General features: G+C 33.8%; 1 protein-coding gene across 4 annotated transcripts in view; it reads right to left on the reverse strand.

Moving 5' to 3' along the window:
* Positions 1 to 24,588, reverse strand: part of LOC150076977 (solute carrier organic anion transporter family member 4A1-like) — a 150,743-nt gene that overhangs the window by 34,640 nt on the left and 91,515 nt on the right. For all 4 annotated transcript variants that reach the window (XM_090386542.1, XM_090386544.1, XM_090386543.1 and 1 more), the window contains 5 exons: positions 16,528 to 16,627; positions 12,004 to 12,125; positions 10,488 to 10,658; positions 5,667 to 5,756; positions 2,254 to 2,449 (listed from right to left, as the gene is read on the reverse strand). In XM_090386542.1, coding sequence (XP_090242668.1) covers positions 2,254 to 2,449; positions 5,667 to 5,756; positions 10,488 to 10,658; positions 12,004 to 12,125; positions 16,528 to 16,627 — 679 coding nt within the window. The remainder of the gene's footprint in view (positions 1 to 2,253; positions 2,450 to 5,666; positions 5,757 to 10,487; positions 10,659 to 12,003; positions 12,126 to 16,527; positions 16,628 to 24,588) is intronic.

Below are 24,588 nucleotides of genomic sequence, written 5' to 3' on the forward strand. Positions count from 1 at the left end.
TAGGCAAATGGGCTGAGTAGTGGCAACTGAAGTTTAACATTGACAAATGCAAAGTACTGCATATGGGTAGCAATAACCAAAGAGAAACGTACCAACTGTGTGGTACTACACTCAGGGAAGTGGAAAGTGAAAAAGACCTGGGGGTAATTGTGCAGTAAAATATGTTTTCTGAGCAGTGCAGACAGGCTGCCAGGGGAGGTCATGGAGTCTTGTCAGTGATATATAGGAATTTTTCTATCAGGGACAGAGAGATGATTATCCCATTATACAAGGCAATGGTCAGGCTACACCTAGAGTACTGTGTACAGGTCTGGAGGCCTCATTTTAGGAAGGATGTAGAGTTGCTAGAACAAATACAAAGAAGGGCAACAAGATCAGTGAGGGAAACAAAGGGGGCGCTCTTACCAAGAAAGGCTTAATTTCTGCAAATTGCAGTGCCTGGAGAGTATGCACCTATGAGGTGATCTGACTGAGGTGTATAAGGCCTTGAATGGGTTGAGCAAGCTGAATGCTGATGTGATTCTTCCTCTTGCTCAGATTAAGAACCTGAGGGGGGCATAGATTTAAATTGAAGAAAGACAGTTGTAGAATAGATGTGCAGAAATTTGCCTTTAGCCAGTGGGTGGTTGATTGGTGGAACAGACTTCCACCTTTTGTTGCGGAAGTTGATAGCCTAAATAAATTTAAGGCTGAGCTGGACAGGCATTTGGAACGAATGGAGGGATGAAATGGGAGGGTTTTTTTTTTTTTTTTTTTTTTATGACTGATGCTGCATAAGCTTGCTTTCTTGCATCATATGCCTCTACTAATGCTAAATGCTACGTTTTTGTTCAAATTATACTTTCAAAAGGGAAATGTGCATTGCATTTTTCTGAAAATTCCCTCTTAGTTATAAGAAATGTGTAATTTATTAGTTTCCCAGAATATTTTACCACCCTTAAGAAAGTGTTATTCATACAAAAATTTGTGTACTGAATATTTCAATATGATCCAACTGAAACTCAGTTTTCTTAGTGTTTTGATACGAAAATTTCTGTCCTTCTGATTTTCTAAATAAGATGAAAAGTCACTTCAAAAGCCAATGTTCAATAGAAATGTCAAATGATTAAAAAATTAATAATATGTAGTAAGTGTTATCTAACAATGCGAGATATATATATACAGGGTGTCTCAAAAATATTGGTACAAACGTTTAGGGGAGGTAGGTAACATCTAAAGGAATGCGAATCGCATAGGAACCCATAACCGGAAACGTCACGGGAAAGTAGTAGCAGAGGCACAAGAAGCAGAAATGACACAAGACAGTAATTAGTGGCAAACATTTATTTGACATAATATTAACAATGGAGTACGAGATGAATGCATTTCATGATGTTACAACAGATGCTCGAGGGTTCCATCATGAGATGCGATGCATGCGTGACACCGATGCAGCATGGATTGGCGGACACGGTCAAACACACCCAGAGTTTCTTTGACAGTAGCAGCAGCGCAGACGAGTCTCACCACGAGATCCATTTCCGTCTCCACAGGCGATTCATACACAATAGATTTGAGGGTCCCCACAGAAAAATCAGGTGAGCGTGGGGGCCAGGCAACGGGTCCACCATGGCCAATCCATCAACGCTCAAAACGCCTGTTAAAATGGTCATGAACACATCTTCCATAATGAGCAGGCGCCCCGTCATGTTGAAACCAAACATTGCGTCTCACATTTGCTGGAACATCGTCAAGTAACCCTGGTAGAACTTGTTCAAGAAAGATCCAATATTTAGTGGAGTTCATGCGGGATGGTAATAGGTATGGGCCGACTAAGCAGTCACTGACCATACCTGCCCACACATTTATTGCGAAGCGATGTGTGTGCCGCATGGGGGCACACACCGTGTAGGCCCCCTGCTTATCCATACACTAGGTGCATGTCTGCCAGCTCATAGTTCGTATATCAATGCATGCTCTTCGTGCGGTGACTACTGCTTGAATGAGTAAACCAGAAATTTTCCCTCTCGTGAACTGATGAACAGCACCGTGTACTGACTTACGGTGACGTTTCCGGTTATGGGTTCCTATGCAATTCACGTTCCTTTATATGTTACCTACCTCCCCTAAACGTTTGTACCAATATTTTTGAGACAACCTGTATATATATAAAATATTTATTATTATAATTCAAAACTTATGTGACTGAATGTAATTAAAAACTTATTTTAAATTATAAGCTCTCTCTCTCTCTCTCTCTATAAAAGAACTTACTGGTTATCGAAATGGGTGTTCAGTCCAGCAAACTTCAAATCAGGACAATGAAACAAAAATAGGAGTGAAAGGGCTAGGCAAACTAGACAAAAACCAATACAAATTCGGATTATGTCAGCACACTTTAAATTAAATTTCTTTACTAGATAGCCACCAAGGAAGTTGCCACCTCCAGCACCAGGAATAGTTACAGCTCCTAATCCATATAAAAAAAAATAAGAACCTTATAGGATGAGAGAATAACAGACATTGAAACTTAAATTTTTTTTAACTAAAATAATATTAAGAAACCAGTTGGCAAGGAAATGTCATTTTTGCTATTCATTTATTTGAATTAATTTGTTCAGTTATTTCAGTAGGCATTTTTGTGAAGTCTGAATCTTACAAGTTTCATCTTACAAGTTCAGTTAGCCTTAAATTAAATTTGAAACATTCCAGGTTTTTTGAAAAACTCAGTCCCTCCCCCTTACAACAGCCCTACAAATAAATGCCACTTCCCTTTCAAGTGTAAGGCTGCTCAGAAAGAAGTGAAATGGAACAATTCCATTTCTCTCGCTCACTGTTTTTCTTTTCCCACCTTTGTAACTGTAATTTGTCTTTATCTATATATCATCACTGGAAAAGCTATTTCAATGATGCTGCCATCCCAGAAGCAAGCAGACTTCCTATTAATGCATGCATGACAAAATAAACACTATTTTGCAATGTATGCACTGATGGAATTACAAATAAAAAGTAATAGTACTTCAGTAACGTTCATTCATAGCACAATACTGAGACTATTTACTGCTGTGACATAGAACAATAAAAGATTAGTACAATTCAAAAATATTTTTCCTAATTCTGGCTTTGTTTTAACATACAATTTCCTGGTATAGCAACAGTTTTAATCTACATTTTGAATTAAACATTATGAATTTTATTAGTATAAACCATTCAATTTTTTAACTAATGAATACTTCCAATGGTAAGTTGCACGGGTGAAGAAGTTACAGGATAAGTAAATATAAACCACTGAACCTGCATGAAAAAGTTCTAAAAGAAGATTGATGCATTCTTTAGGAAGAACATAGCAACCTTCTGTAAGTGAAAGGAGTAGTGATACATTCCTCTTTAAATCCTTGTAACAGGTCATTTTTCAATATTTTTGTTAATGTCTTTTAGAAGAATGTACTTTACTGATGATTAGAATAGCACCTTTATAACTTTTGTTTTTAAACATAATTTTTGAAATTGCGTGTCTAAATTCAGTCATATTTGTAATGAACTTTTTAAAAATTTGAAGCATGGTTTCTAATAGAATTTGTGATAACAGAATTATTTTTTCCTAGTAAGTAAAGATATCTTTACTTACTAGGAAAAATATAAAAAATATAAAAAAAAAATATATATAAAAAATAAAAGTATAAAAAATATTATATTCTTAATCTCTTTTTAGGAATGTTTGCATAAAGTGCATATATATAAAATATTTATTATTATAATTCAAAACTTATATGACTGAATGTAATTAAAAACTTATTTTAAATTATAAGCTTATAAGTCTTTTGTTGTCTTCGTCGCATCTGTCTGCAAATAACAACCCAACTCATATTGGGCAGATAGCTTATCCTTGTAACTGTATATCATGGCTGAAGCGTTCTATATTATGATTGTACTGTTTTTATAAAAAAGAAAAAGTTTAATTTAAACAGGCACACAGTTGTTACTTTTTGAAGAGCTTGCTTTTTTTTATCAATTTAATAAAATGTATAAATAAAGTTATACTATTTGTTTATTATATTAAATAAGTGTTTATTTCAATTTTTAATAAAATCCAGAAAGAAATAAGCAAAATATATTCCAAAAATGTTGACTTTATATTATGATTTGGGGTAAGTTTTGCTGTTTGTTTAGTTCATTATATCAAAGATCTGCAAAATATGTATTGCGTTAATTTTTATTAAAATCCAGGAATAGATAAGAGAAGTGTTAATTTATATATTATTAATTAATCAGGACTTAGCTGGTACAAAGTTACTTCTCATTTCTATTAATCAACATTAATTGAATTGAAGAAAAAAATGGATATTGTAAATCTGTTTGATGAAGGATGCATGTGTATCCTGTACATTCACTCCATTATCCTATAATTTTTGCAGTAAAGTTCTTCATTCTCTCCCTCTCTCTCATGAATACTGTTATTCGTTATTTTTTCAAATACCCACTAACAATGAATAATATGAGTGGTTATTATTTTAAATAATAAAATAATTTATTAATTTTAAATAATAAGTATTTTTTAAAAGGTATAACTGTATTTTTAAAAATAATTTTTTAAAACATTTTTAAACATTTAAATAATGTAGCTGCATGACAATGTTATGTTTTTCTGAGAAAGTAACTGGTAAGTTACTGGCATTATAAATATATGATTTTAGGTTTGACAATTGTCATTAATATTTTTTAAAATTCTCACTAATAATGTTTATTATCAGTGGTTATTTAAATTAATAATAAGTATGTATTCAAAATATTTAAATAATGTAGCTACATGATAATGTTCTTATGTTTTTATGAGAAAGAGTAACTGGTAAATTACTGGCATTGCAAATATGTGATTTCAATTTCATGACTAATAACAGCTATAAAAAAATTGAAATAATTTTTGGTGAAATCATCCCATTTTCCATTCATTTATCCACCAGAAAATAAATGCCTTTTGTGGGCTGAGCCATAAATGAATGATAATAGCTCAAACTGCAAAAAGCATTTTGTTAAAATTACCTGTAATCTTCGTGGGTGGGCTAGGACTGTGTACAAAAGAAACTTTGTTTATAGTGACCATGGAGACTATAAAAAGCAAGTTTCTCATGTTTTTTTACAGTCTCTATGGAAAGTAGTGTGCAAAAGGTTCATATTACAGTAAGCAAATGATCTAAAAGTCACATGGGGAAACAGTGTCTGAAACTGTAAACACCGGCTCTCCTCTCTTGTTGTTAGCAAATAATAGCATTCCAAGCATTTTGATATATTGTCAATCAGCACTTGTGCATTAACTTGGGAATTATGAGGTAATGGTACTAAAGCCATTTAAGCATAAAAAAGTGCTGCTTTGTTTTTTGATCACCCTTTTCTCCATTGTGAGATTTCTCCATTTGTCTGGAATCACCATGGGCTAAGATTAATTATTTCTATATGAAAAATGACTGAATTGGTGGGCCATGATATGGTCCCATGCATACCAAAAGGCCGTTCACAGCTCAAAATAGTCAACTGTTTCAATATTCTGTATCTATAAAGTTGAAATAAAGATTATAAATTTCACCATACACAGATTTAATGTTCATTTACCTGATCTTTATTTATCAAAACTTGCAAATTATAAATGTTATGTCCACTCTAATAACACTAAAATCAGCAAAGAATCTTACCAACAATCAGTGCTGCAGTGCTAGCTGCTATACTAAATTGAGATTCAATGATCTTGGGCAAAAATGTAGCCATTCCTGACACAAGAATACCTGGAAGAAAATGGAGCAGTATAGTAATCAACACTGATTATAAGTACTAAATTGATGAGAACTACTCTAAAAAAGATCATCTCCACATTAGTTTTTTTTAAACCTATAAATGGCCATTCAACTGATTTCAGAAAAGTTGCATGATTAATGAAACAATTTCCTCAACTGAGAGAACACAAAAAAAATATTTTACAAAGCTTAATTCTAACTATAAGATGCCAAAATTTGGTCAAGTTTTTTTTTTTTTTTTTCATCATGAGAGAGGTGGCGGGGGGGGAAGAACTGTTGTTTGTTGTTGTTTTTTGGTTTTAAGGAGCATTAGCAACTAAGGCCATATTGCTCCGGGATATGCGGTGGTCATTCCTCGACCTTTCCGCATACTCCGTATTTGGTGGTGACGGGCTCGAACCCCGGTCTAATCAAGAAGCATGTGCTACGCACTGCTGCTCCTTCCCACCTGGCTACGGAGGCGCCCGGGGGAAGAACTACATGCTACTACCACCAGAGTTGTTGCAATATGCATGCATTCTTTATTGATGTGCATGCTTGAAATTCTTTGTCTTTCGTTTCGGGCACATCTGATCAAGAGGGATAGAAAAATTGAGGAAATAACACTAACTATTATTAGATTGTGGTTGAAGTATATGTAACTCCTAAATGATTGAAAATACTTAGAAAAATATATACTTCCAGGAAAAGGATTCACTGGCTTTTCTTTTGGCAAAGGGAATAACTATTCAATTATTATTTTTAAATTTTTCTTATAGCATACACACATCATTCTTTATTTGGGGGCACCAGGAAATTTCCTAATTTGCCTCTGCATTTAAGTACCTCTACACTTTACATACCGTCATTTTTTTTGCAAGTCATAATGACCAAATTTCACCCCAGATAATACTTGAAAGCACATAAAAGGAAGTTACATTCACCCATCTATTCTCTTATTCATATTCACCAACTGACTGAGATAAAGTGATGGGCATCACAAAGGAACATGGCATCTATCCCCAACAACAAAAACTACTCAAAACTGACATGGAAGCTAAAAAACATTTGTTTGCAAAACATCTATTAATGTATTAAGTTAATTTTTCAAAAAATTTCCATAACTTAAGACAGAGGTACACACCAGCAAGAAGCTTCCCCCCCCACCAGTACAACTTCATTAGTTTGTGTGATGAGATTTTTTTAATTCCATTCAAGTGAAAAATACAGTACCATCTTCACTGAACAGTCCTCAGTTGTCACGAACCCACTGGTATTGGCTGCAGATGAAAATTGGGTACAGGAGAGATAAAAAAAAGTATATTTCATAGAAAAAAAAAAAATTAATCCTGCTGTACCTTTTGCTACCTTTCAAGGAAATTAAAGGATGGGTCAAAAGCAATAAACTGTATTTATTTCAGTGACTGTAAACCAACTGTGCAAATTTTTGTACACATGCTTGGCTACACTTCCTACAGTGCAGAAAATCATTTGCAGCAGTGATAAGGATTATTTTTGAGAGTGAAGAATAGAAAAATCAGAGGCTTCATAAAGTAGTGAAATACTAAACTTTACTACTAACAAAGTTTCCAGTAGCGTAGCTACCATGTAGGCAGGCAAGGCAATTGCCTCCTGGCCCAGGCCCTTTAGGGGTCCAGCATTTTTAGCTGTCTCCTGTTTTTGCAATTTTCATTAATTAAGTAGGGGCCCCGAACATGTTCTTTGCCTCCGAGCCCAAAAAAGGGTAACTATGCTACTGAAAGTTTCATTTTCCTTTTAGAGAAGGCAAGACAAGATCACCCCTTAACAAATCCAGGCTATGACTGCTGTAAAACTGCATTCCTGTGAAATTGGTCTTGAATTATTTCTTTAACCAGTGACTCCATTATATTTCCTGGAACAGAAGTCAAAGTAACAAGTCTAATTGCTCATTGCTCTTCAACCCACTCCCCACCTTTGTTTACATTTTCAGTCCATAAGAACCTCCCCTAAATCCAAAGACAGTCTCCTAATTATGTCTAAAAGTTTACTTACCTCTCTTAAATATAACTGGAGAGATCCCATCTGCCCCAGGTATCTTATTTTTTAGCTTCAACAATCTCTCTTCCACTTTCAACTTCATTATCAAAAAATTATTTAGCTTGTTAGAATTTGATATACTTCTGCCATCCCCATCCCTAAGAAAAAATTCCTCACATGTTAATGTAGATGCAAATTATCCATTCATTTTTTCAGTAACCTGAACAGGATCATCAACATTTATATCTAGTGAACCAATGTGACACATCCCTTTCCTTCTAGTGTTAATACAAAAGTTTTTGCTACCTTTCTTTGCAATTTTTTTGCCACAAAACTTGTAACATGTTTGGCTTGCCTAATACGCTTTTTGACTTGATTTCAGACTAGCTTATATTTACCGTGGGTTTCTATATCCCCTGATAATTTATATGTATCCCATGTATTTTTCTTATCTGTCACTAGTTGCATGAGTTATCTGACATCTGTTGAAATCTAAGCTGTTGAACAGTATCTCCCTTGGTTGGTAGCAGCCTAATTACTTCCACGAATACTTCCCATTTATAAGTTGCCATTGGTAACATCGTCAGTTAGTCCCACTGAATAGAATTTCAAATGTCTAAGACCATTGTAGTCACCTTTATTAAAGCAAAATCCCTCCCCTTTACCTTTGACAGCAGTTAATTCCTTAAACAGAACCCACAAATCAGTACACTGTGATCAGTGCCACCAAGTGGTTCCTTTACTTGGAGATTCCTAATGCATGAACAGTCACTGCTGATAACCAGATCAAAAGTACTGCTTTCTCTCTCATTGCCTCTCTAACATGTTAGCGTAGAAAACAGGTCATTCAATGAATTAAGAAAAGTCTGGAAAAGACAATATCTGGAAAGTTAAAATCCCCATTGTAAGATATTCTCATTTACTGGCCCACTATTTGTCAGTATAGCTGTTCATTATACTCATCACAATCATTTGTCCTACAACACACTTTAATTTTTGTTTTCTTGAGTGCTTATGTCACACGAAACTGACTCAACATTGTGCTGTACCCCCATATCAACAGAGTGCACAGCTTTAGATTCTATGTGCTCCTTAACCAAGAGCATAAGTCCTACCCCCACCTCTTGTCCCATCTGTACACATTGTACTCGTCATATTCAAATTCCACTCCTGATAGATTACAGTAAACAAACTGAAATTTATTTACTATACTCCTAGTATTAGTGTCCATGCAAATACACATGCATCCTGTTTTTGCTCTTAGCAACCATAACACAACCCATGTATTTGCTTGCCCCATGAGGACCTCTAGCAGGCCTTGTAATCTCTGACACCTTGCTTTCCAGGCCACTGCATATACCCAACAGAACAGTGCAAGAATCACTTTCACCTCTGCCTGTGGCTCTATTAATCTGTCTCCCTCCCCAACCAAGCTAGCAGTTTTTCAACACTTCCTATTGCATCGGCAAATATTCTTACACCCTTTCTATTTAAGTGTATCCCATCCCTGTAAAAACAGTCTCTCCTGTCAGCAAGCACAGATCATGCTGAGAAAAATTTTACCCCATGAGCCTTGCAGTCTCTGCATGGCCAAAATGATTGACAAGGCTCTCATCGTGTATCCCTTCCTAAATTGTCTAGGCAAAATTGCAGACTTGCAAATTTTAATCTGAACTCTTCTTTTTCTCAAGATTTTCCCTGTACTTGTTAAATAAATCCTCATATCTCATTAGTAAACTCTTAATATCATTACCATGTACCTGTACAATATTACCTTTTATGCCCTTAAAAGATGATAGCTGCTCTACAATGTTATCAACTTTTGCTCCAGGCAGAAATACCCATCCTTTTTATAAAATATTGATGACCAGGGGGAAAAAATATATCGTCTCATATGAGGCAGTGACAAATGAAGAGCTCAATCAGACCAGAAGAGGATAAAGATGAAGAAGAAACTCCTTGATTAAGATCTCTTAAAACATAGGATCTTGAATCAGTTTTCAGACAGTAAGAGACAATAAAGGAAGTAGAAATCTGGAGAATTTCTTCTATAACATGCTACAGAAATTTATATGCTCAAGAAACAAAGGATTCCACTCAATTCTGTTGAACAAATTTTTCACTCCCAAGATATATAGCACCGTGGAGCCATGAGAAGGCACACGAAACATTAAACTTCACAAATGACTCCTCAAGAAAGTCAAACAGAAACATATAAAAGTTCACGTGAATAATTTTTAAATCCCATTCACATAAGCAAAAACTTCAAGTGAAAGTGAGTTCTTAATATTCTTCTAGTGAACTAAATACTGTATTTTAAAGGGCTTGAAGAACACACAGATAGTATTATATTTATAGTACCAAGAACTGTTTAAAATAGTGTAATATCAAAATATAATCTGGTTTTTGAATTTTGGGAATGAATTACCTATTTATAGCATTGTGCTTATGAGGAAATAACTCTCAATAATGTCTTTTCACTTAAGGTCCAGCATTTCCATAGAACCAATTAAGGACAAACAGGGAAACTTGCATTAACATTTAAATTTGTTCAATTTTCTTATCTCTAAGTCAACACTCATGTTACAAAATTTTGCATTGACACTGGTTAGTTAAAAATAAATTTTTACATATTAAATATTTATTTGGAAGCTAAATTACAACTTAATTCGTCCAAATGGGTGTAAAGTAGCCTTAATTTAATTCACTTCACCTTATACTTACCATCACTAGCTCCTGCCAAACTCAAAAATACAAAGGTAGGATTGAGTATTAGCAACTTGAATGATGAAGGCATATCTCTTAATCTAGTACCAAACCCCATCCTAGATGCAGCACTGTTCTGTAGCTTCTGATGCATCTCTGTGACTTTCTGAGCTTGGATTTTTTTTGACCCTAACAGAGAAAATAAAAAAAAAATAATAAAAATAAAACAGAAAAATCATCAATACTGTAGTTTCACAAAAATTGAAGTACATTATGTTAAATATAAAAAAAATGAAAAGAATTCCTGGATTTTAAATTTAAATATACAGGAAACTGTAAAATATGGCACATTTTACAATCAGAAAATATTAAGAAAGCAATCTAGCACTCATATCAGCAGTTACCTTTGTCTTTAAAAATCCATTCAAAGAAAGAGTGATGTGATATTTCTCTCTTTTAGTGACTGGTCAACAGCACTTTAATGAGCTGATGACCATTATGACATTGTTTTAGAACAGTTGAGAGCAAAGTGAGATAAAAAATCCCCAATGTGGGTGCAGCTTGAAAAATTTATGATTTGTGAGAAATTGATTGAATATTTCCACAGTGCATTATTAAAATCAAAATTATATCTATTGATAAAAAGTGAACACCCCTCGTTATAATTATTCCTGAGGAATTAATTTTTTTTTTTCACTATGAAGCACATTCACTGATATTCTCTGGTACTGTGCTAGGCATCCATTTAAAATTGACATTACAGTACATGACACTTGCTGTTACTCAATTTGACAAATTGAACTGTTATTTACGTTTGTAATCACTAGCATTAAGTCAATGTTCTTAGCACAAGCATTAAGCCATTATAAGTGTTTAGAGATTTAAATAAATTCAGCTGCAAGTGCTTAATATTCATTGAAATGTACTTTTCCAAAACTCTTCAATCACTAAAAAGTAAAAAAGTAAAGTGCAGCCATTATCAACCCACTGCAGGATGGAAGCCTCCTCAACAATTCATGTTGAGGGAAATGGACCATAATCTGCCACGCTGGTCCAGTGCGGGTTGGCAGATCGACTGTATTCAGCAGTCAGGGGCTTGAACCCCGGTCTACTGAAAGAGCGTGTGCTACTGCACTCCCGCTCCTGCCCACTCGGCTATGGAGGCCGTCCGTAGCAGCTAGATATCTCTTAAAATCCAGTGACCCTCAGATTTTAAAAAGTTTACAGTATTACAAAAGAAAATTTTTTTGATGGAATACATTACAGAATGTCAAGCGAGAGAGAGATAACAACCGTAATCTTGACATGCTGACTTGCACTTTGATGGAAATCTAACATCATGTGGATGTCTGTCAGTTGATAACAAAGAGATTAAAACGTTAAAAATAGTTTTTGTTGTCGTTTTTTCAATGATCCTGTATTCTTAAAATTAAAATACAATAAAAAAAAATTTCACATTACTGTATAGAAATATGACTACACAAATTCTCATTTCTTAATAGAACACAACTATGAAAGTAATGATTCAGCTCACCTGGGAGAACTTTAGGAAAAGATGACAGAGGGACGGAAATAATGAAACCTAGGCCAGCTGCTACAACGAAACCTACCCACCAGGCTCCAACCCACACACTACTAGATGGCGTAAGACCCAATCTTTAAGAATAAAGAAAATCAATAAGTAAACACACATTTCATAATATTTTAAAGTAATATTAAAAGTAATTAAATTAGAACTTTAAGCAAGAAAAGAGATGCATATTTTAAGAAGACTTCCATACAAACTGAAACACACATGACCTATAAGAATTTAAATTCAAACAAAAATATTTTTAAGACTTGAATTTTGTCTATAACACTACCTCCCTCTCTTTCATTTCAAGTCTGTCAAGTTGCCCTTTTCTCCCCTCTGCCACCAAACTCAAAGAAAAAACAAGAGCAGGCATTCATATAATATTAAATATTGTAACATAGAGGAATTTGGACACCATCAACAACATAAGTAATTAAATGATGCCAGTTTACTTTATGGTTAAAGTGGTCAGTTTACTCCACTACTCTGGTGGGGAGGGGTGATCAAAATTTGCTTTCGTAATCTGTTTTTATATTTTCAAACATTTTATTTCAAAGTGTGTAAATTCTTTTGTAAACAAAGCATATTTAAGTACTCCTGTGTCAAACAATCAACTGAGCAATATTTTTATGTATAAATGTGAACGTATAAGAAAAAAAAAAAAAAAACACAAGAATTCCTTGAATGTTGATAAACACAGAATGAATGCAATAATGACAGAAGTAAAAGTTGTGTAACAGATGGACCATAATTGTGTTTATGTCATGACACAATAAAAAAAAAAAAAAAAAAAAAATTAAGAGATTCTAAAGTAAATTTTCAAATTTTGAATTTAATTAAAAACAAGTAACTTATTGCTCTTGCTTTTGTTTCCTTTCAACTTTCAGTTTACCTTCAATGGCCACCTTTTTTTGACACAAATTATTAGTAATCTTGCATTAAATTTGGGGAAAAAAAAAAAAAAAAAAAAAACCCACTACAGCTCAACTGAATGATAATTACTACTTTCTGTTTCAAACAAAAAAAATTTTCTAAATATAAATTGTGCACAAGTGTCCTACACATCCTGTATTAATAAGACTACCACAAAAAATATCATGTGCTGATTCTGTGTGTTATTAATACATCATTAAACTTCACTTCAAAAATGCAAAAGTCAATTACTATTTTTAAAAAAAGTACAAAAATCAACTTAAATTTTAATTCTTGCAACTTTTCTCAAAAAAAAAAAAAAAAACAGAATAAACACAAAACAAGCTAATGTTAATATGCTATCAAATAAGACAGTATATATCAAAATTCTATTGGAATTATGAGAGTCATTTTGTAGATTTAACACTAATAAATAGATAAAAACTGTCTGCAACTTGGAAAAATCCTGTATTTCAGCAGGGATTCAACATACTGAGTTCTGCTAGTCTTAGTCTTGATACACTGAAGCTGTGCTCAAATATAGGAATTTGCTGTATTTGATCAGTACATACTACAACACAAGCAATCAATCAACTGGAATGATATGCCACAACAACCTACATCTATCCCCTACTCAATTTAATCATGTTTTTTGAACTTCCATAATAGTGAGGAGACAGATGTTCAATTGCAGCACTGTAATCAGTTGTGTTCAGGAAAGTAATGATTCTCTGATAACCATATGGATGCCATGTGCAAATTTAAACAAGTATCCCCTGAACAGCTACTTTGCCCAAGCAAACAAAAAAGTAACCACATTCATATAAGTCCAAGGAATAAAGGAAAGTATATGCCAGTATCTCCCAAGTCCAGCTCTGCAGCAGCTGTTGAACATACCAAATGTAATGGGAAGTTGCATTATCCTGATGGTAACTGATGCCATAATTAGTAGTTCAGGATGTTTCCAAGGAAAAATAAGTCTCAATGTATGTAACAATGCCACATAATATGCACCACTAAAAGCACAAAATGATCAAGTAGAAGCCCTTGGCAAGTGAAAAACATGACTAGTAACACTTTCAAAGCATCTTGATTCAATTGTGCAATCTAGCCAAATCTGTTCAATGTTTTTTTTTTTTTTTTTAAAGATTTTGTCAAAAGTACTTAGATTATAAAGAATTTGTTTCTTGTCTGTATAGTTTGTAAAGCTAATTTATTTGCTTTCAGAATGAGAGACATTACAGAAAACCTAAGAAAGACAGAGCTATACATCTTCCTGGGACTAGCTAACTCAGCTGTAAATAGAGCAACATTTAAGCATGCCACATTCAGGTGTTCCAGTTTTTGTTATAATTTCTCCAGCTCATAGAATGGTAGAGAAAAAATAATAAAATTTTCATTCCATTATGAACCAAATGATACTTTTAGAATATATATAACTTACAAAACAATTTAACGCTTGAATCATGTACACAAAAGTATTTTAAGGCAGGGGCCAGAAGTCTGTTTCACTATGCTAACTACTTTAAAAAATAAAAGTCATTAGCAGTAGTAGTGACATACGATGCAAGACAGCAACTTATACAACACCAGTCAAAAAATAAATTACTTCCCATTTTACCTAACCATTAGCTCCAATAGCTTGTCTAGTTCTTCCCTGAATTTATTTAAGCTATCAACTTCCACAACAAAAGATGGCACTTTGTTCCAGCAATCAACCACCCACTGATTAAAGGCAAACTTCCACACATCTATTCTCCAATCATCCTTGCTCAATGATCTGAATTTGTGCCCTTTCATGTACATAGTCTGAGCAAGAAGAAGAGTCCCATCAGCAATGAGCTTGCTTAATCTGCTCAAAGCCTTAAACACTTCAATCAGATCACCTTGCAGGTGCCTAGTCTCCAGATGCTGCAATTTGCAGAACTGAAGCCTTTCTTGGTAAGAGCACCCTTTGTTCCCCTCACCAGTCTTATTATTACCCTTCTCCGTACATTCCAGCAGCTCTATATTTTTCCTAAAATGAGGCCTCCAGACTTGTATGCAGTATTCAAGATGTGGTTTCTTGAGTACTCAAGCAACCTTACACAATGGAATAATCGCCTCCATATCCCTGCTAGCAAAATTCCATATATCATTGACAAAACCCCATGAGCTCTCCTAGCAGCCTATCTGCATTGCTTAAAGAAATCCATATCTGTCTACACAGTTACCCCCAGGTCTTTTTCATTTTCCACTACCTTGAGTGTAGTACCACACAGCTGGTAGATTATTCCGGGGTTACCGCTACTCACATGCAGTATTTTGCATTTGTCAATGTTAAACTTCAATTGCCATTTCTCAGCCCACCTGCCTAACTTTTCTAGATCCTGCTACAGTAGCATAACGTTGTTACCCATCCTGCCAACCTTTGTATCATTTGCAAACTGGGATTGAGCCTGATATGCCTTGATCAATATCATTGACAAATATATAACAAAATTATTATATTTTTATTTCTATGGACCATGATCATCCATTTTCCACCTTCTCTTTTAACTATAGCATTAACAAGGTCTTAAACTGGAAATTAGAAATCTACACAAGTAAACAGTTATCACGAAACACATTAATTTTTGCCTAATAAATAACATTGAACAAATTAATTTCTTAGCCAATAATGTTAAAAACTGTACATCTTACATGAAAAATTTTTGGGATTGCTTTCACTGTTTCCCTCCCCCAAATCATCTTTGTGTCAGCAATTTTGAAAAGGCAGCAAATCTTGCTCTAAACGAAAATGCCTCAATCAGTTTCTCACTCAAAATTGATTCCTCAAACACCTTCAAAATAAGTGGTAAACAATACAGCCCTATACAACCCTAGAATGATTAGTAACTCACTTCTTTGTTAAATGTGTTCAAATAACTAGCTAATTGGTTAATTATTTTCACTCATGCATATAAATAAAAATAAATTTTCTGTTTATACTCCTGGATAACTACACGGTCAGACGAGTTATGTATACATACATACATACATACATAGCTAGCTCCTGTATGTATACATACAGGGGCAGACTGGCTATAGTTGATCCTGGCAGCTTCTTCCAGAAATTTTGGCTCTTTTTTTTTTTTTTTTTTTGTAGTACTAGCATGCTGCAAACACTGTTGGTCCTGACAGCAATTATCATCCAGCCACCAGGGCCAGTCCACCCCTGCATGTATGTCTCAAATTTGCTCTATGTTATGTATATTTCCTTGTATTCACTTTGCAGCTCCCCTTCATAAGTGTTGACACATTAAATCAGAACAGGGAACTTATGAAAGCTAAATTACCTCATAAGAAACCTTATAAATCGTATGTGACAGGAGCAAGTTTTCTACTACATTCATTCTTTGATGTTTAAATAACCAGTTTAAATTTAAAAACAGGAACACTCTTATTTGCAATCTTCAACATCCATACTCTAACTTTTAAGCTTCAAATTATGAAAAAACGCTGCAGCTAATAATCCAACATACACCCTTTAAAAAAAAAAAAAAATCCAGTTGCTCCCCAAGATAAATAGAAAAAGTGTTTTATCACACCTACTGTGTAGCATTAACTCCTGCATCCACATATATTCTGAGAAGCTGTCCACCTAGCAAGTAGCCCAGTGCAGGTCCCATAATGGCCATTGTGTAATAAATACCTGTAAATATATTTTAGAAAAACCATATCTTGTAAAGATTAACTGACGTATCGCACTAATAACTTAGTATTAAAGAGAATTAAAGAATAATTTCTAATAAGAACAAACACTGAAGGAATAATTAACATAACTTGTGACACCAGGTCTAAAAGAAAGCAGCATAAAGAAATAAGATGAAACTTCTCTTAAATGTGCTTAACGGAATCATTTTTCTGTGAAAAAAAAAGTAAAACTCAAACCTCCTTAGCCTGATTATATAAAGATGGGCAGAGAGATTAATGGCAGCAATTGGGAAATACTTCTCCAACAAGACCTGAATAAATTAAGTAGATGGGCTGAAAAGTGGCAATTCTGATTTCATATTGATAAATGCAATGTGCTGCATTTAAGGAGCAACAGTCCCACAATAACATATCAATTAGGTGGTATCACACTCAAAGGTTATGGACAGTGATGAAGATCTAGGAATAACTGTACAGTCCATCATGAAGTTTTCTCAGCAGTTCAGACAGGCTGCTAGGATTCGTGAGGTTCTCTCAATGATACATAGGAATTTTGCCGACAGGGACAAAGAGATGATTACCCCATTATATAAGGTAGTGGTTATGCCATATTTTGAATTATGCTTACAGATTTGGAAGCCTCATTTTAGGAAGGATGCTGATCTGTTGGAACAGGTGCAGAGAAGAGCAACAAGATTAGTCACGGGGACAAAATGTCACCTCTTGTTGTTGTTGTTATTTGGTTTTTAGGAGCATTAGCAACTAAGGCCATATTGCTCCGGGGATATGCGGTGGTCATTCCCTGACTTTTTTCTGCATCCTCCGTATTTGGTGGTCACAGGCTCGAACCCCAGTCTAATCAAGAAGCGTGTGCTACGCATTGCTGCTCCTGCCCACCTGGCTACGGAGGCACCATGTCACCTCTTACCTGTGAGGAGATTTGATTGAAGTGCTTAAGGTTTTAAATAGGTTGAGTAATGCAAATGATGATAGCATCCTTACCCTTTATCAAATGACACAAACCAGGGAACATAAATGGTAAAATGATGATGCAGAATAGATGTGTTAAAATTTGCCTTCATCCAAAAAGTAACTGACATTGGAATTAAACTTTTGCTGGTTGTTTGAGAAAATTATTAGAAGGAATCAGCAAATGAAGTGAGCATTTTTTTTTTTTTTTTCTCTTTTTAATGGCTAATGCTGTATAAGTGTGCTACCTTGCATCATTGTGTACTACTAATAATGATATTAGGTAATCACTGGATAAAGCTAAAATTATGATGCATACAAAGTTACTGATAATTTGTATGTTATATAATGAGTGATTAACAAAGTATCTCATTGATCCTCCTGTGAAATCTTGCCTTAAAAAAATAGAGGGGCAAGTACTCAAATCAGTTTGCTTGATAACTGTAAAAACCTTATACTGCTCCAGATGAGAGGTTACTGAAGGCAAATTTCCACACATCTGCATGCAATCATCCTTCCTCAATTTGAATTTTGTCCAAAGTGTGTGTGTGGTCTAAATAAGGAGGATGACATCAGAATTGAGCTTATTCAATCCATTCAACACCTCAATCAGATCTCCTCACAAGTACCTAGTCTCCAAACACTGCAATTTACAGAACTGAAGCCTTTCTTTGTAAGAGCAGCCTTTTGTTTCCCTCAAAAATTTTGTTACTCTTCCCTACACCTGTTCCAACATTTCCACATCCTTCCTAAAATGAGGGAAAAAAACTGCCAACTCCATAACTAACCTAAACCCTCATGTCATAAATTGATAATAACAGCACAAAGTATACAATATTTCTGAATTCTATGTTGCTATATTAATGTGTTCTTCAAGGGTGTTAGACTGATTTTATGGCCCCCCCAATTAATAATCCTGCCCCCAGTGCAAACAGCAAAGGATAACCAGCTGAATATTTTTATATTAACACAGTACAGCTAGTTTAAATTGTAGTTCTAGGTGGAGAGGATAAAGTTACAGTGATATGCAAAATTGAGAACAGAGCAATGAAGCTGCTATTTATCCTTAGTTTCTTTTAACTGGATCAGGAGTCCATACAATTTGCAAAATAAATATAGGTTGTGTCACTGGTGATGATATAATTCAAAGGGCAGATTGATTTATTTGTTATAATAATCACTGTGAATTATAGAAGGTTTCCCCCCCCCCTGCTAATGTAACTTATCAGTAGTGGCTAGCTGTAAAGTGGTGTTGAGCTGGCATTGCCACAATAACAGAAAAAAATAATAAAAGTATATAAATTTTGTGTTTGTAATTATAACAAATTTATACTGTATTTTCTCAGCTACACCATACACTTTCGTTTCTTAAAAATTTGGGTGCATGGCTTATTTGTGAACTTAATCTGAAACTTTCTTCCAAGGCTACAGCTAAACAAGCAAATAAAAATGCAGTGTTTCTATTAACTTCAGCATTTTTACTGGCAGATATTATTAACTTTAGCCTATTCTAAACATTATTTGCCTGTCTGATCAGTGCCTAAAAGAAGTTTCTTGGTTATTATATTTATCGTAACAACTTGGAATGCTGTACTATATAAAGAGAGATTCTCTCCTTCAAAAATGAACGGTTTTTCCTAGCCATATATACAATTCATTTAAATATTGAGATTGTGATTTTTGATGAACTGAAACAGATGGATAATGATACTGATATGGTTTAGTGCTCAGTGGAAATGAGATACATTCATCACCTTCCCTTACCCACAATAGATGTCACCTAGCTCACTTTATACAGCTCAAGAAACTGTGCTGCTGAAAGAAAATAAATCCAAAATTTTCATTTGCATATCTTTAAAAAATGGGGTACGTGACTTATGAGTTCACAGGATATTAAAGGGGGGGGGTATTTATTACCGATTCATATCTATAACAATTGATGTTATAAATGATCCGTAAACATATTAATAAGAACCAAGTGACACACACTGTGCTACTCTGAAGGTGGCTCGCATTGTTAGATACAACAAATAACCCACACATACACATGGAAATGCTTTGGAACTTTTCTCCCAGCTAACAATCAACAACTAGGATTGTGTCAAAGGAGCTAGTCCCAGTTTCTAGTTTCACATGCTTTTGTTAGCATTTATTCAATGAATAAGATAAACAATTTATTTTGTGAAGGGAACGGAACCTTTTGACTGGCTTCTACCATATTTAAATACTGTGAAGAAGCAATAATGAAAAAAAAATAACAAAAAAATTTTAATTAAACTAAACACAGTGTAATGAAATAATGATTTATTAAATTGTACTCTATTATATCATGTTAAAGGAAATGCTGAGAACTGCAGAGATACTATGAAAACATAGTTACTATCTGCACAACATCAAAAATTAAAAAATACCAAAGAAATTAAACTTAAATTCAGAATAAATAAACAAAGGCCTGCACTCATCCAGGGACATACAACCTGATCCAACAGGGGCATGCACTCAACTTTCCAGAATTCCTACAGTCCTGTGTTGAGTCAGACACCTGCAGTAATTTTGTGGTTTGCAGGTCAGGTGTGGTCTCAGTTTCTAAATGTAAATAATTTAATGCAATAATAATACCAAAAATTAATATATTAACTAAAGTAACTATTTTCATTAATTTTTGAACTATAAGACTTTTCAACTAAAAGGGAAGATAATCTTCTAGAATTGCTGATTATGATATTATTACACAGAGCATAAATTAAATAATTAAACTAAATTCAATTAAAACTAAAGAACATCACTAAAATTTTTCTAAAAATTGCAGCTTAAAAGAACACTACCTTTTTAAGATTTCACTCATTGGGGATATTCAAATTTACTGTACATAAGTAGCTTATCATCATACATAAACTCTGCATTTTCTTTTTTTACTGTTTATTAATATTTTTTAAAAAGTTTATATTCATATCTGGGCCTTGTTGAGGTAATAAAGATATAAATAAGGATGTAAAAATTTTATTTGATCTTTTGTGCAACTTAAGCTATGATGTGCCAAGTCCAAGGATATAAAGAAAATGTTAGAAATATTATTTATTATTATTAATAGTCATATAATGCAAGGAAGCCTGAAGCTTTTGCTGCACTAGCCAAAAAAAAAAAATTGAGTTACCCAGAGAGAGAGAGAGAGAGAGAGAGAGAGAAGGGAATCACCAAGAAAGAGAGAGAAGAATGATGATATCCAGCTCAGGACCCTGGGTGTGCCAAGTCCATACTCACCAGATGTGAGCCCCTGAGGTTAATATAAAGAAAATGTAATCCATAAGCGAGATATGCAGAAATATAAAATAACAAAGTATACAATTAACCCTCATCTGCTAGCATGGCATCTGACAGGTACCACTGTCAGATGCCATGTATTAGAGTATTTTTCTGTTATCTTTTTAAGTTTGGAAATAAAATGAAGTCCTCCCATATACCTTTCCTACCAGTCTTTCCTCTAACTGGTTGCACTGTATTTTCTGTTTTCATTTTAATATACTATGAATTATAAGACATTAAATTTTTGTTTGGCATTGAACAGATGCCAGGTAAGCAGAAGCATCTACCTTTCTTCTAGACAAATCCCATTCCCATATGGTGTGTGAGATGCCAGCGACAGATGTCTAAACAAAAATATCGACAGATATTTTTGTCAGCCATTGCCAGTTAAAGGCAATGGCTGACAAAAATATTTGTGCGCATCTATCAGACATTCGCATTGCATCTACCAGATGCCGTGCAAGTATCAAAGTTTCAAACTGGGGGGTCAGTGACCTGAAAATTCTACAAAAAAAATAAGCTTTCTTTATTATTATCTCTTTTATTTTTGTTTGATATTTTTCATTGGGTTTAGCAAATCATAATTAATGTGATTAATCTAGGTTAATATAGATCACCATTTTAAATTTAGTAAAAAAAGCTAAAAATTAATTTTTTTTATAATTAAAACAAAACAGAGGTTAAACAGATGTCACAAGAGCATCCCTGTTATGATTGAGAATGTGAGTGAGTGAAGGTTAAGGGAAAATAAGAGTTTAAATCAGGCTTATTTGAAATAAGAGTTTGAAATCAGGCTGATAATGGAGGTATATGGGTGGATGCAGCCCCTCCCATTATTAACGGCAATTTTAGTTTTGGCCGATTAAGTGATCTGTGTAAATTATACTGCAACACCCCGTTGATGTGATAAATAACGTTTTAGAGTATATAGTTATCAACTGTGTGGGCTAAAAGTTTTTGGCCCTTATGTAAAAATCACTAAAGAGCCTCCCTCTGTTTTTATTAACATGATATACCAATGCCTTGGTCATAAAAATATTATTCATAATAATATTCACAACAAATCTAAACTACAAAAAAAAAAACTGTTAAAAAAAGTAACATCAATACAAATTAATAATCTGTTATGTATAATTTGTTAATTTATTTTATAAATTATTTAAAAAATTCATCTTTGCCTTTATGTTTGCAGAATCATTAATTAGTTCCACAAGATCCATTTTGGCAGTTCATTTAATCTGATTTTCCTTAATGAATTTATTTTTAGTCAGTTATTTTTAATTTACTAAATGACCTTTCAATACTGTTATAGTCACTGTTACTGAAAAAAGTAACAAATAATGCATGATGCTATTAAACAATAATAGCATTATTTGATATAGTTTTATTTCTATAATATTTATAAAAAATATATATTATTGGGCTCCCCATGGAATCTCCTCATTCTTCATGGGCCCTTACGCTTTGCTAATTCTTGAACTATGCTTCTGACAATTACATCCAGTCTTTGTCAAGTGCATCCCTCACCTCCCTTGGAGAACTAGTGATGATGACATAATCAATTATGGAAACCAAAAAATACTGAAATACAAAAGTAAAAAAAAAAGAAAGAAAAAATTATAGTGGGGGAATTCAAACTGATGTTATCAAAACTATAGCTGAAGTCCTGAGTTTCCTTATGCCACTCCCTTTCTCATACACCCTGTCAGGGTTGTATTTGACAGGGTGTATGAGAAAGGGAAGTCCTGAGTTTCCTTATGCCACTCCCTTTCTCATACACCCTGTCAGGGTTGTATGTGAAAGGGAGTGGCATAAGGAAACTCAGGACTTTCGATTATAAAAAGTCCATAATCAATCGTGACCTTGTGATTGTGCCCATTACTATGAAGAACTATGAGGATTTAATTCTGATCATCCCTGAAACAACTCAGTAAGCAAGTTTTTAATACATGAAATAAGAACACAGCTGAACTTATTCTATAGTCAATTTGCCTCTACTGAACAAAAAAAAAAAAAAAAAAATACATGCAATCCTCACCTCAAACAACTAAGCCACATTGTGGAAAAACCATAATAATTCCTCCCATCATTTTTTAATCAAGTTTAGAATCCAGAATTTGAATTCAAACAGGATTTGAATCCAGAATTTTTGCACCAAGTGTGGGGAGGGTGGTGATTACATCCAGTGTATTACCCACAAGGGCTCAGAAACTGTTGATGTACTGTTTCCACACAAGTACTTACCAAAAAATTTGTAAAATTAATTATATTATGAATGTTTCATTATTGTTTTAGGCGTGTCAGCATATATACACAATCATTTACTGTCTTCACCATGTCCATCTGTTGACATGTAACAACTCTGCTCCCAGTGGCATAAATTAAAGTATGTTTTCGCATTAGTCAATGAGAAAAATGCGGATTGCTACCCAATTGTCAACATACATTCCATTGGTCCCTGGGATGGGTTTAAGTTCAATTCCGATTTCATAACATTCCCTCCACAGTTTCCTCTAAATTTGGAACAAGATCTTTGATCCATTTCAAAAATTTCAATGCTTACTTAGAACTTAAAATATTTTAGGAATATCTGTAACAAATTTTATATTAATGGGTTATTTTTGTTATTAATCATGAATTATTACTATTTGCTAAAGTGCCTGAAATGTAACACACTGTATACTAACTTGTTTTATGAATTATATTCAATAAAATGTTAATATTATTGATTGATTTGTTTTAATTTAAAGCTAACTATTGAAGTATTACTGAAATTTAGAAAATGTAATACCAATTTTTTTTAATTTTTTTTTGTGAGTACAAATGATATAGATCAGGCTGTGATGCAATTTCAATACAATTGATCTCTGCTGGACTCTAGGGCAGGCTCCTGTGCAAGAATGGCACAAATGTTGCTGGGAACAAAAGTAGAAACCCCTGCATTATGTTATACTCAATGGAAAAATACATAAACTCTTACATTAGTAAATTGATAAGAGGAGGTTAAAGCTAACTATTGAAGTATTACTGAAATTTAGAAAATGTAATACCAATTTTTTTTAATTTTTTTTTGTGAGTACAAATGATATAGATCAGGCTGTGATGCAATTTCAATACAATTGATCTCTGCTGGACTCTAGGGCAGGCTCGTTCAGCAGCGTCAGAATTAGCCTTTCATGCCATTAACGAAAAACATACTTTTTTATTTAACGAGGCCAAAATACTTAACGTTCAACGTAATTATACGCGACTATTAATTGCAGAAACCGTTGAAATTAAATTACACGAGAATTCTGTTAATGTTCGGCGGCCATATTTGATCTCCGATGCGTGGACCTTTACGCGCATGCGCGAAGACACATAATCACTATTTAAGTTGCAGGTTTAGCCTGATTCGATAATTTTCATTCCTGTGAACACGACAGTCGGTCGAAAAGCATTGTCAGCTTCAGGAAGGAAAATCGTTTTGAAGATTTTCGTTAGATTCTTTTAATTGCGTTAATTTGAATTTTAATTGTTTTGAATTGATTTTGAATTGTGTTAAATTGATTATTTAATTATTTATATTTCACTTTAATTATTTATATTTTACTTTAATGTACCGGTAAGTTGTCGATTTTTTCGTTTTAATTTCTGGAGGGTATCATACGGAAGTGTTCCACGTACTATATTGAGGTTAACTCCTCT

This window comes from Mastigoproctus giganteus, chromosome 12, assembly GCF_048544385.1.
Source record: "Mastigoproctus giganteus isolate SK-2022 chromosome 12, ASM4854438v1, whole genome shotgun sequence".
Lineage (NCBI taxonomy): Eukaryota > Metazoa > Arthropoda > Arachnida > Uropygi > Thelyphonidae > Mastigoproctus > Mastigoproctus giganteus.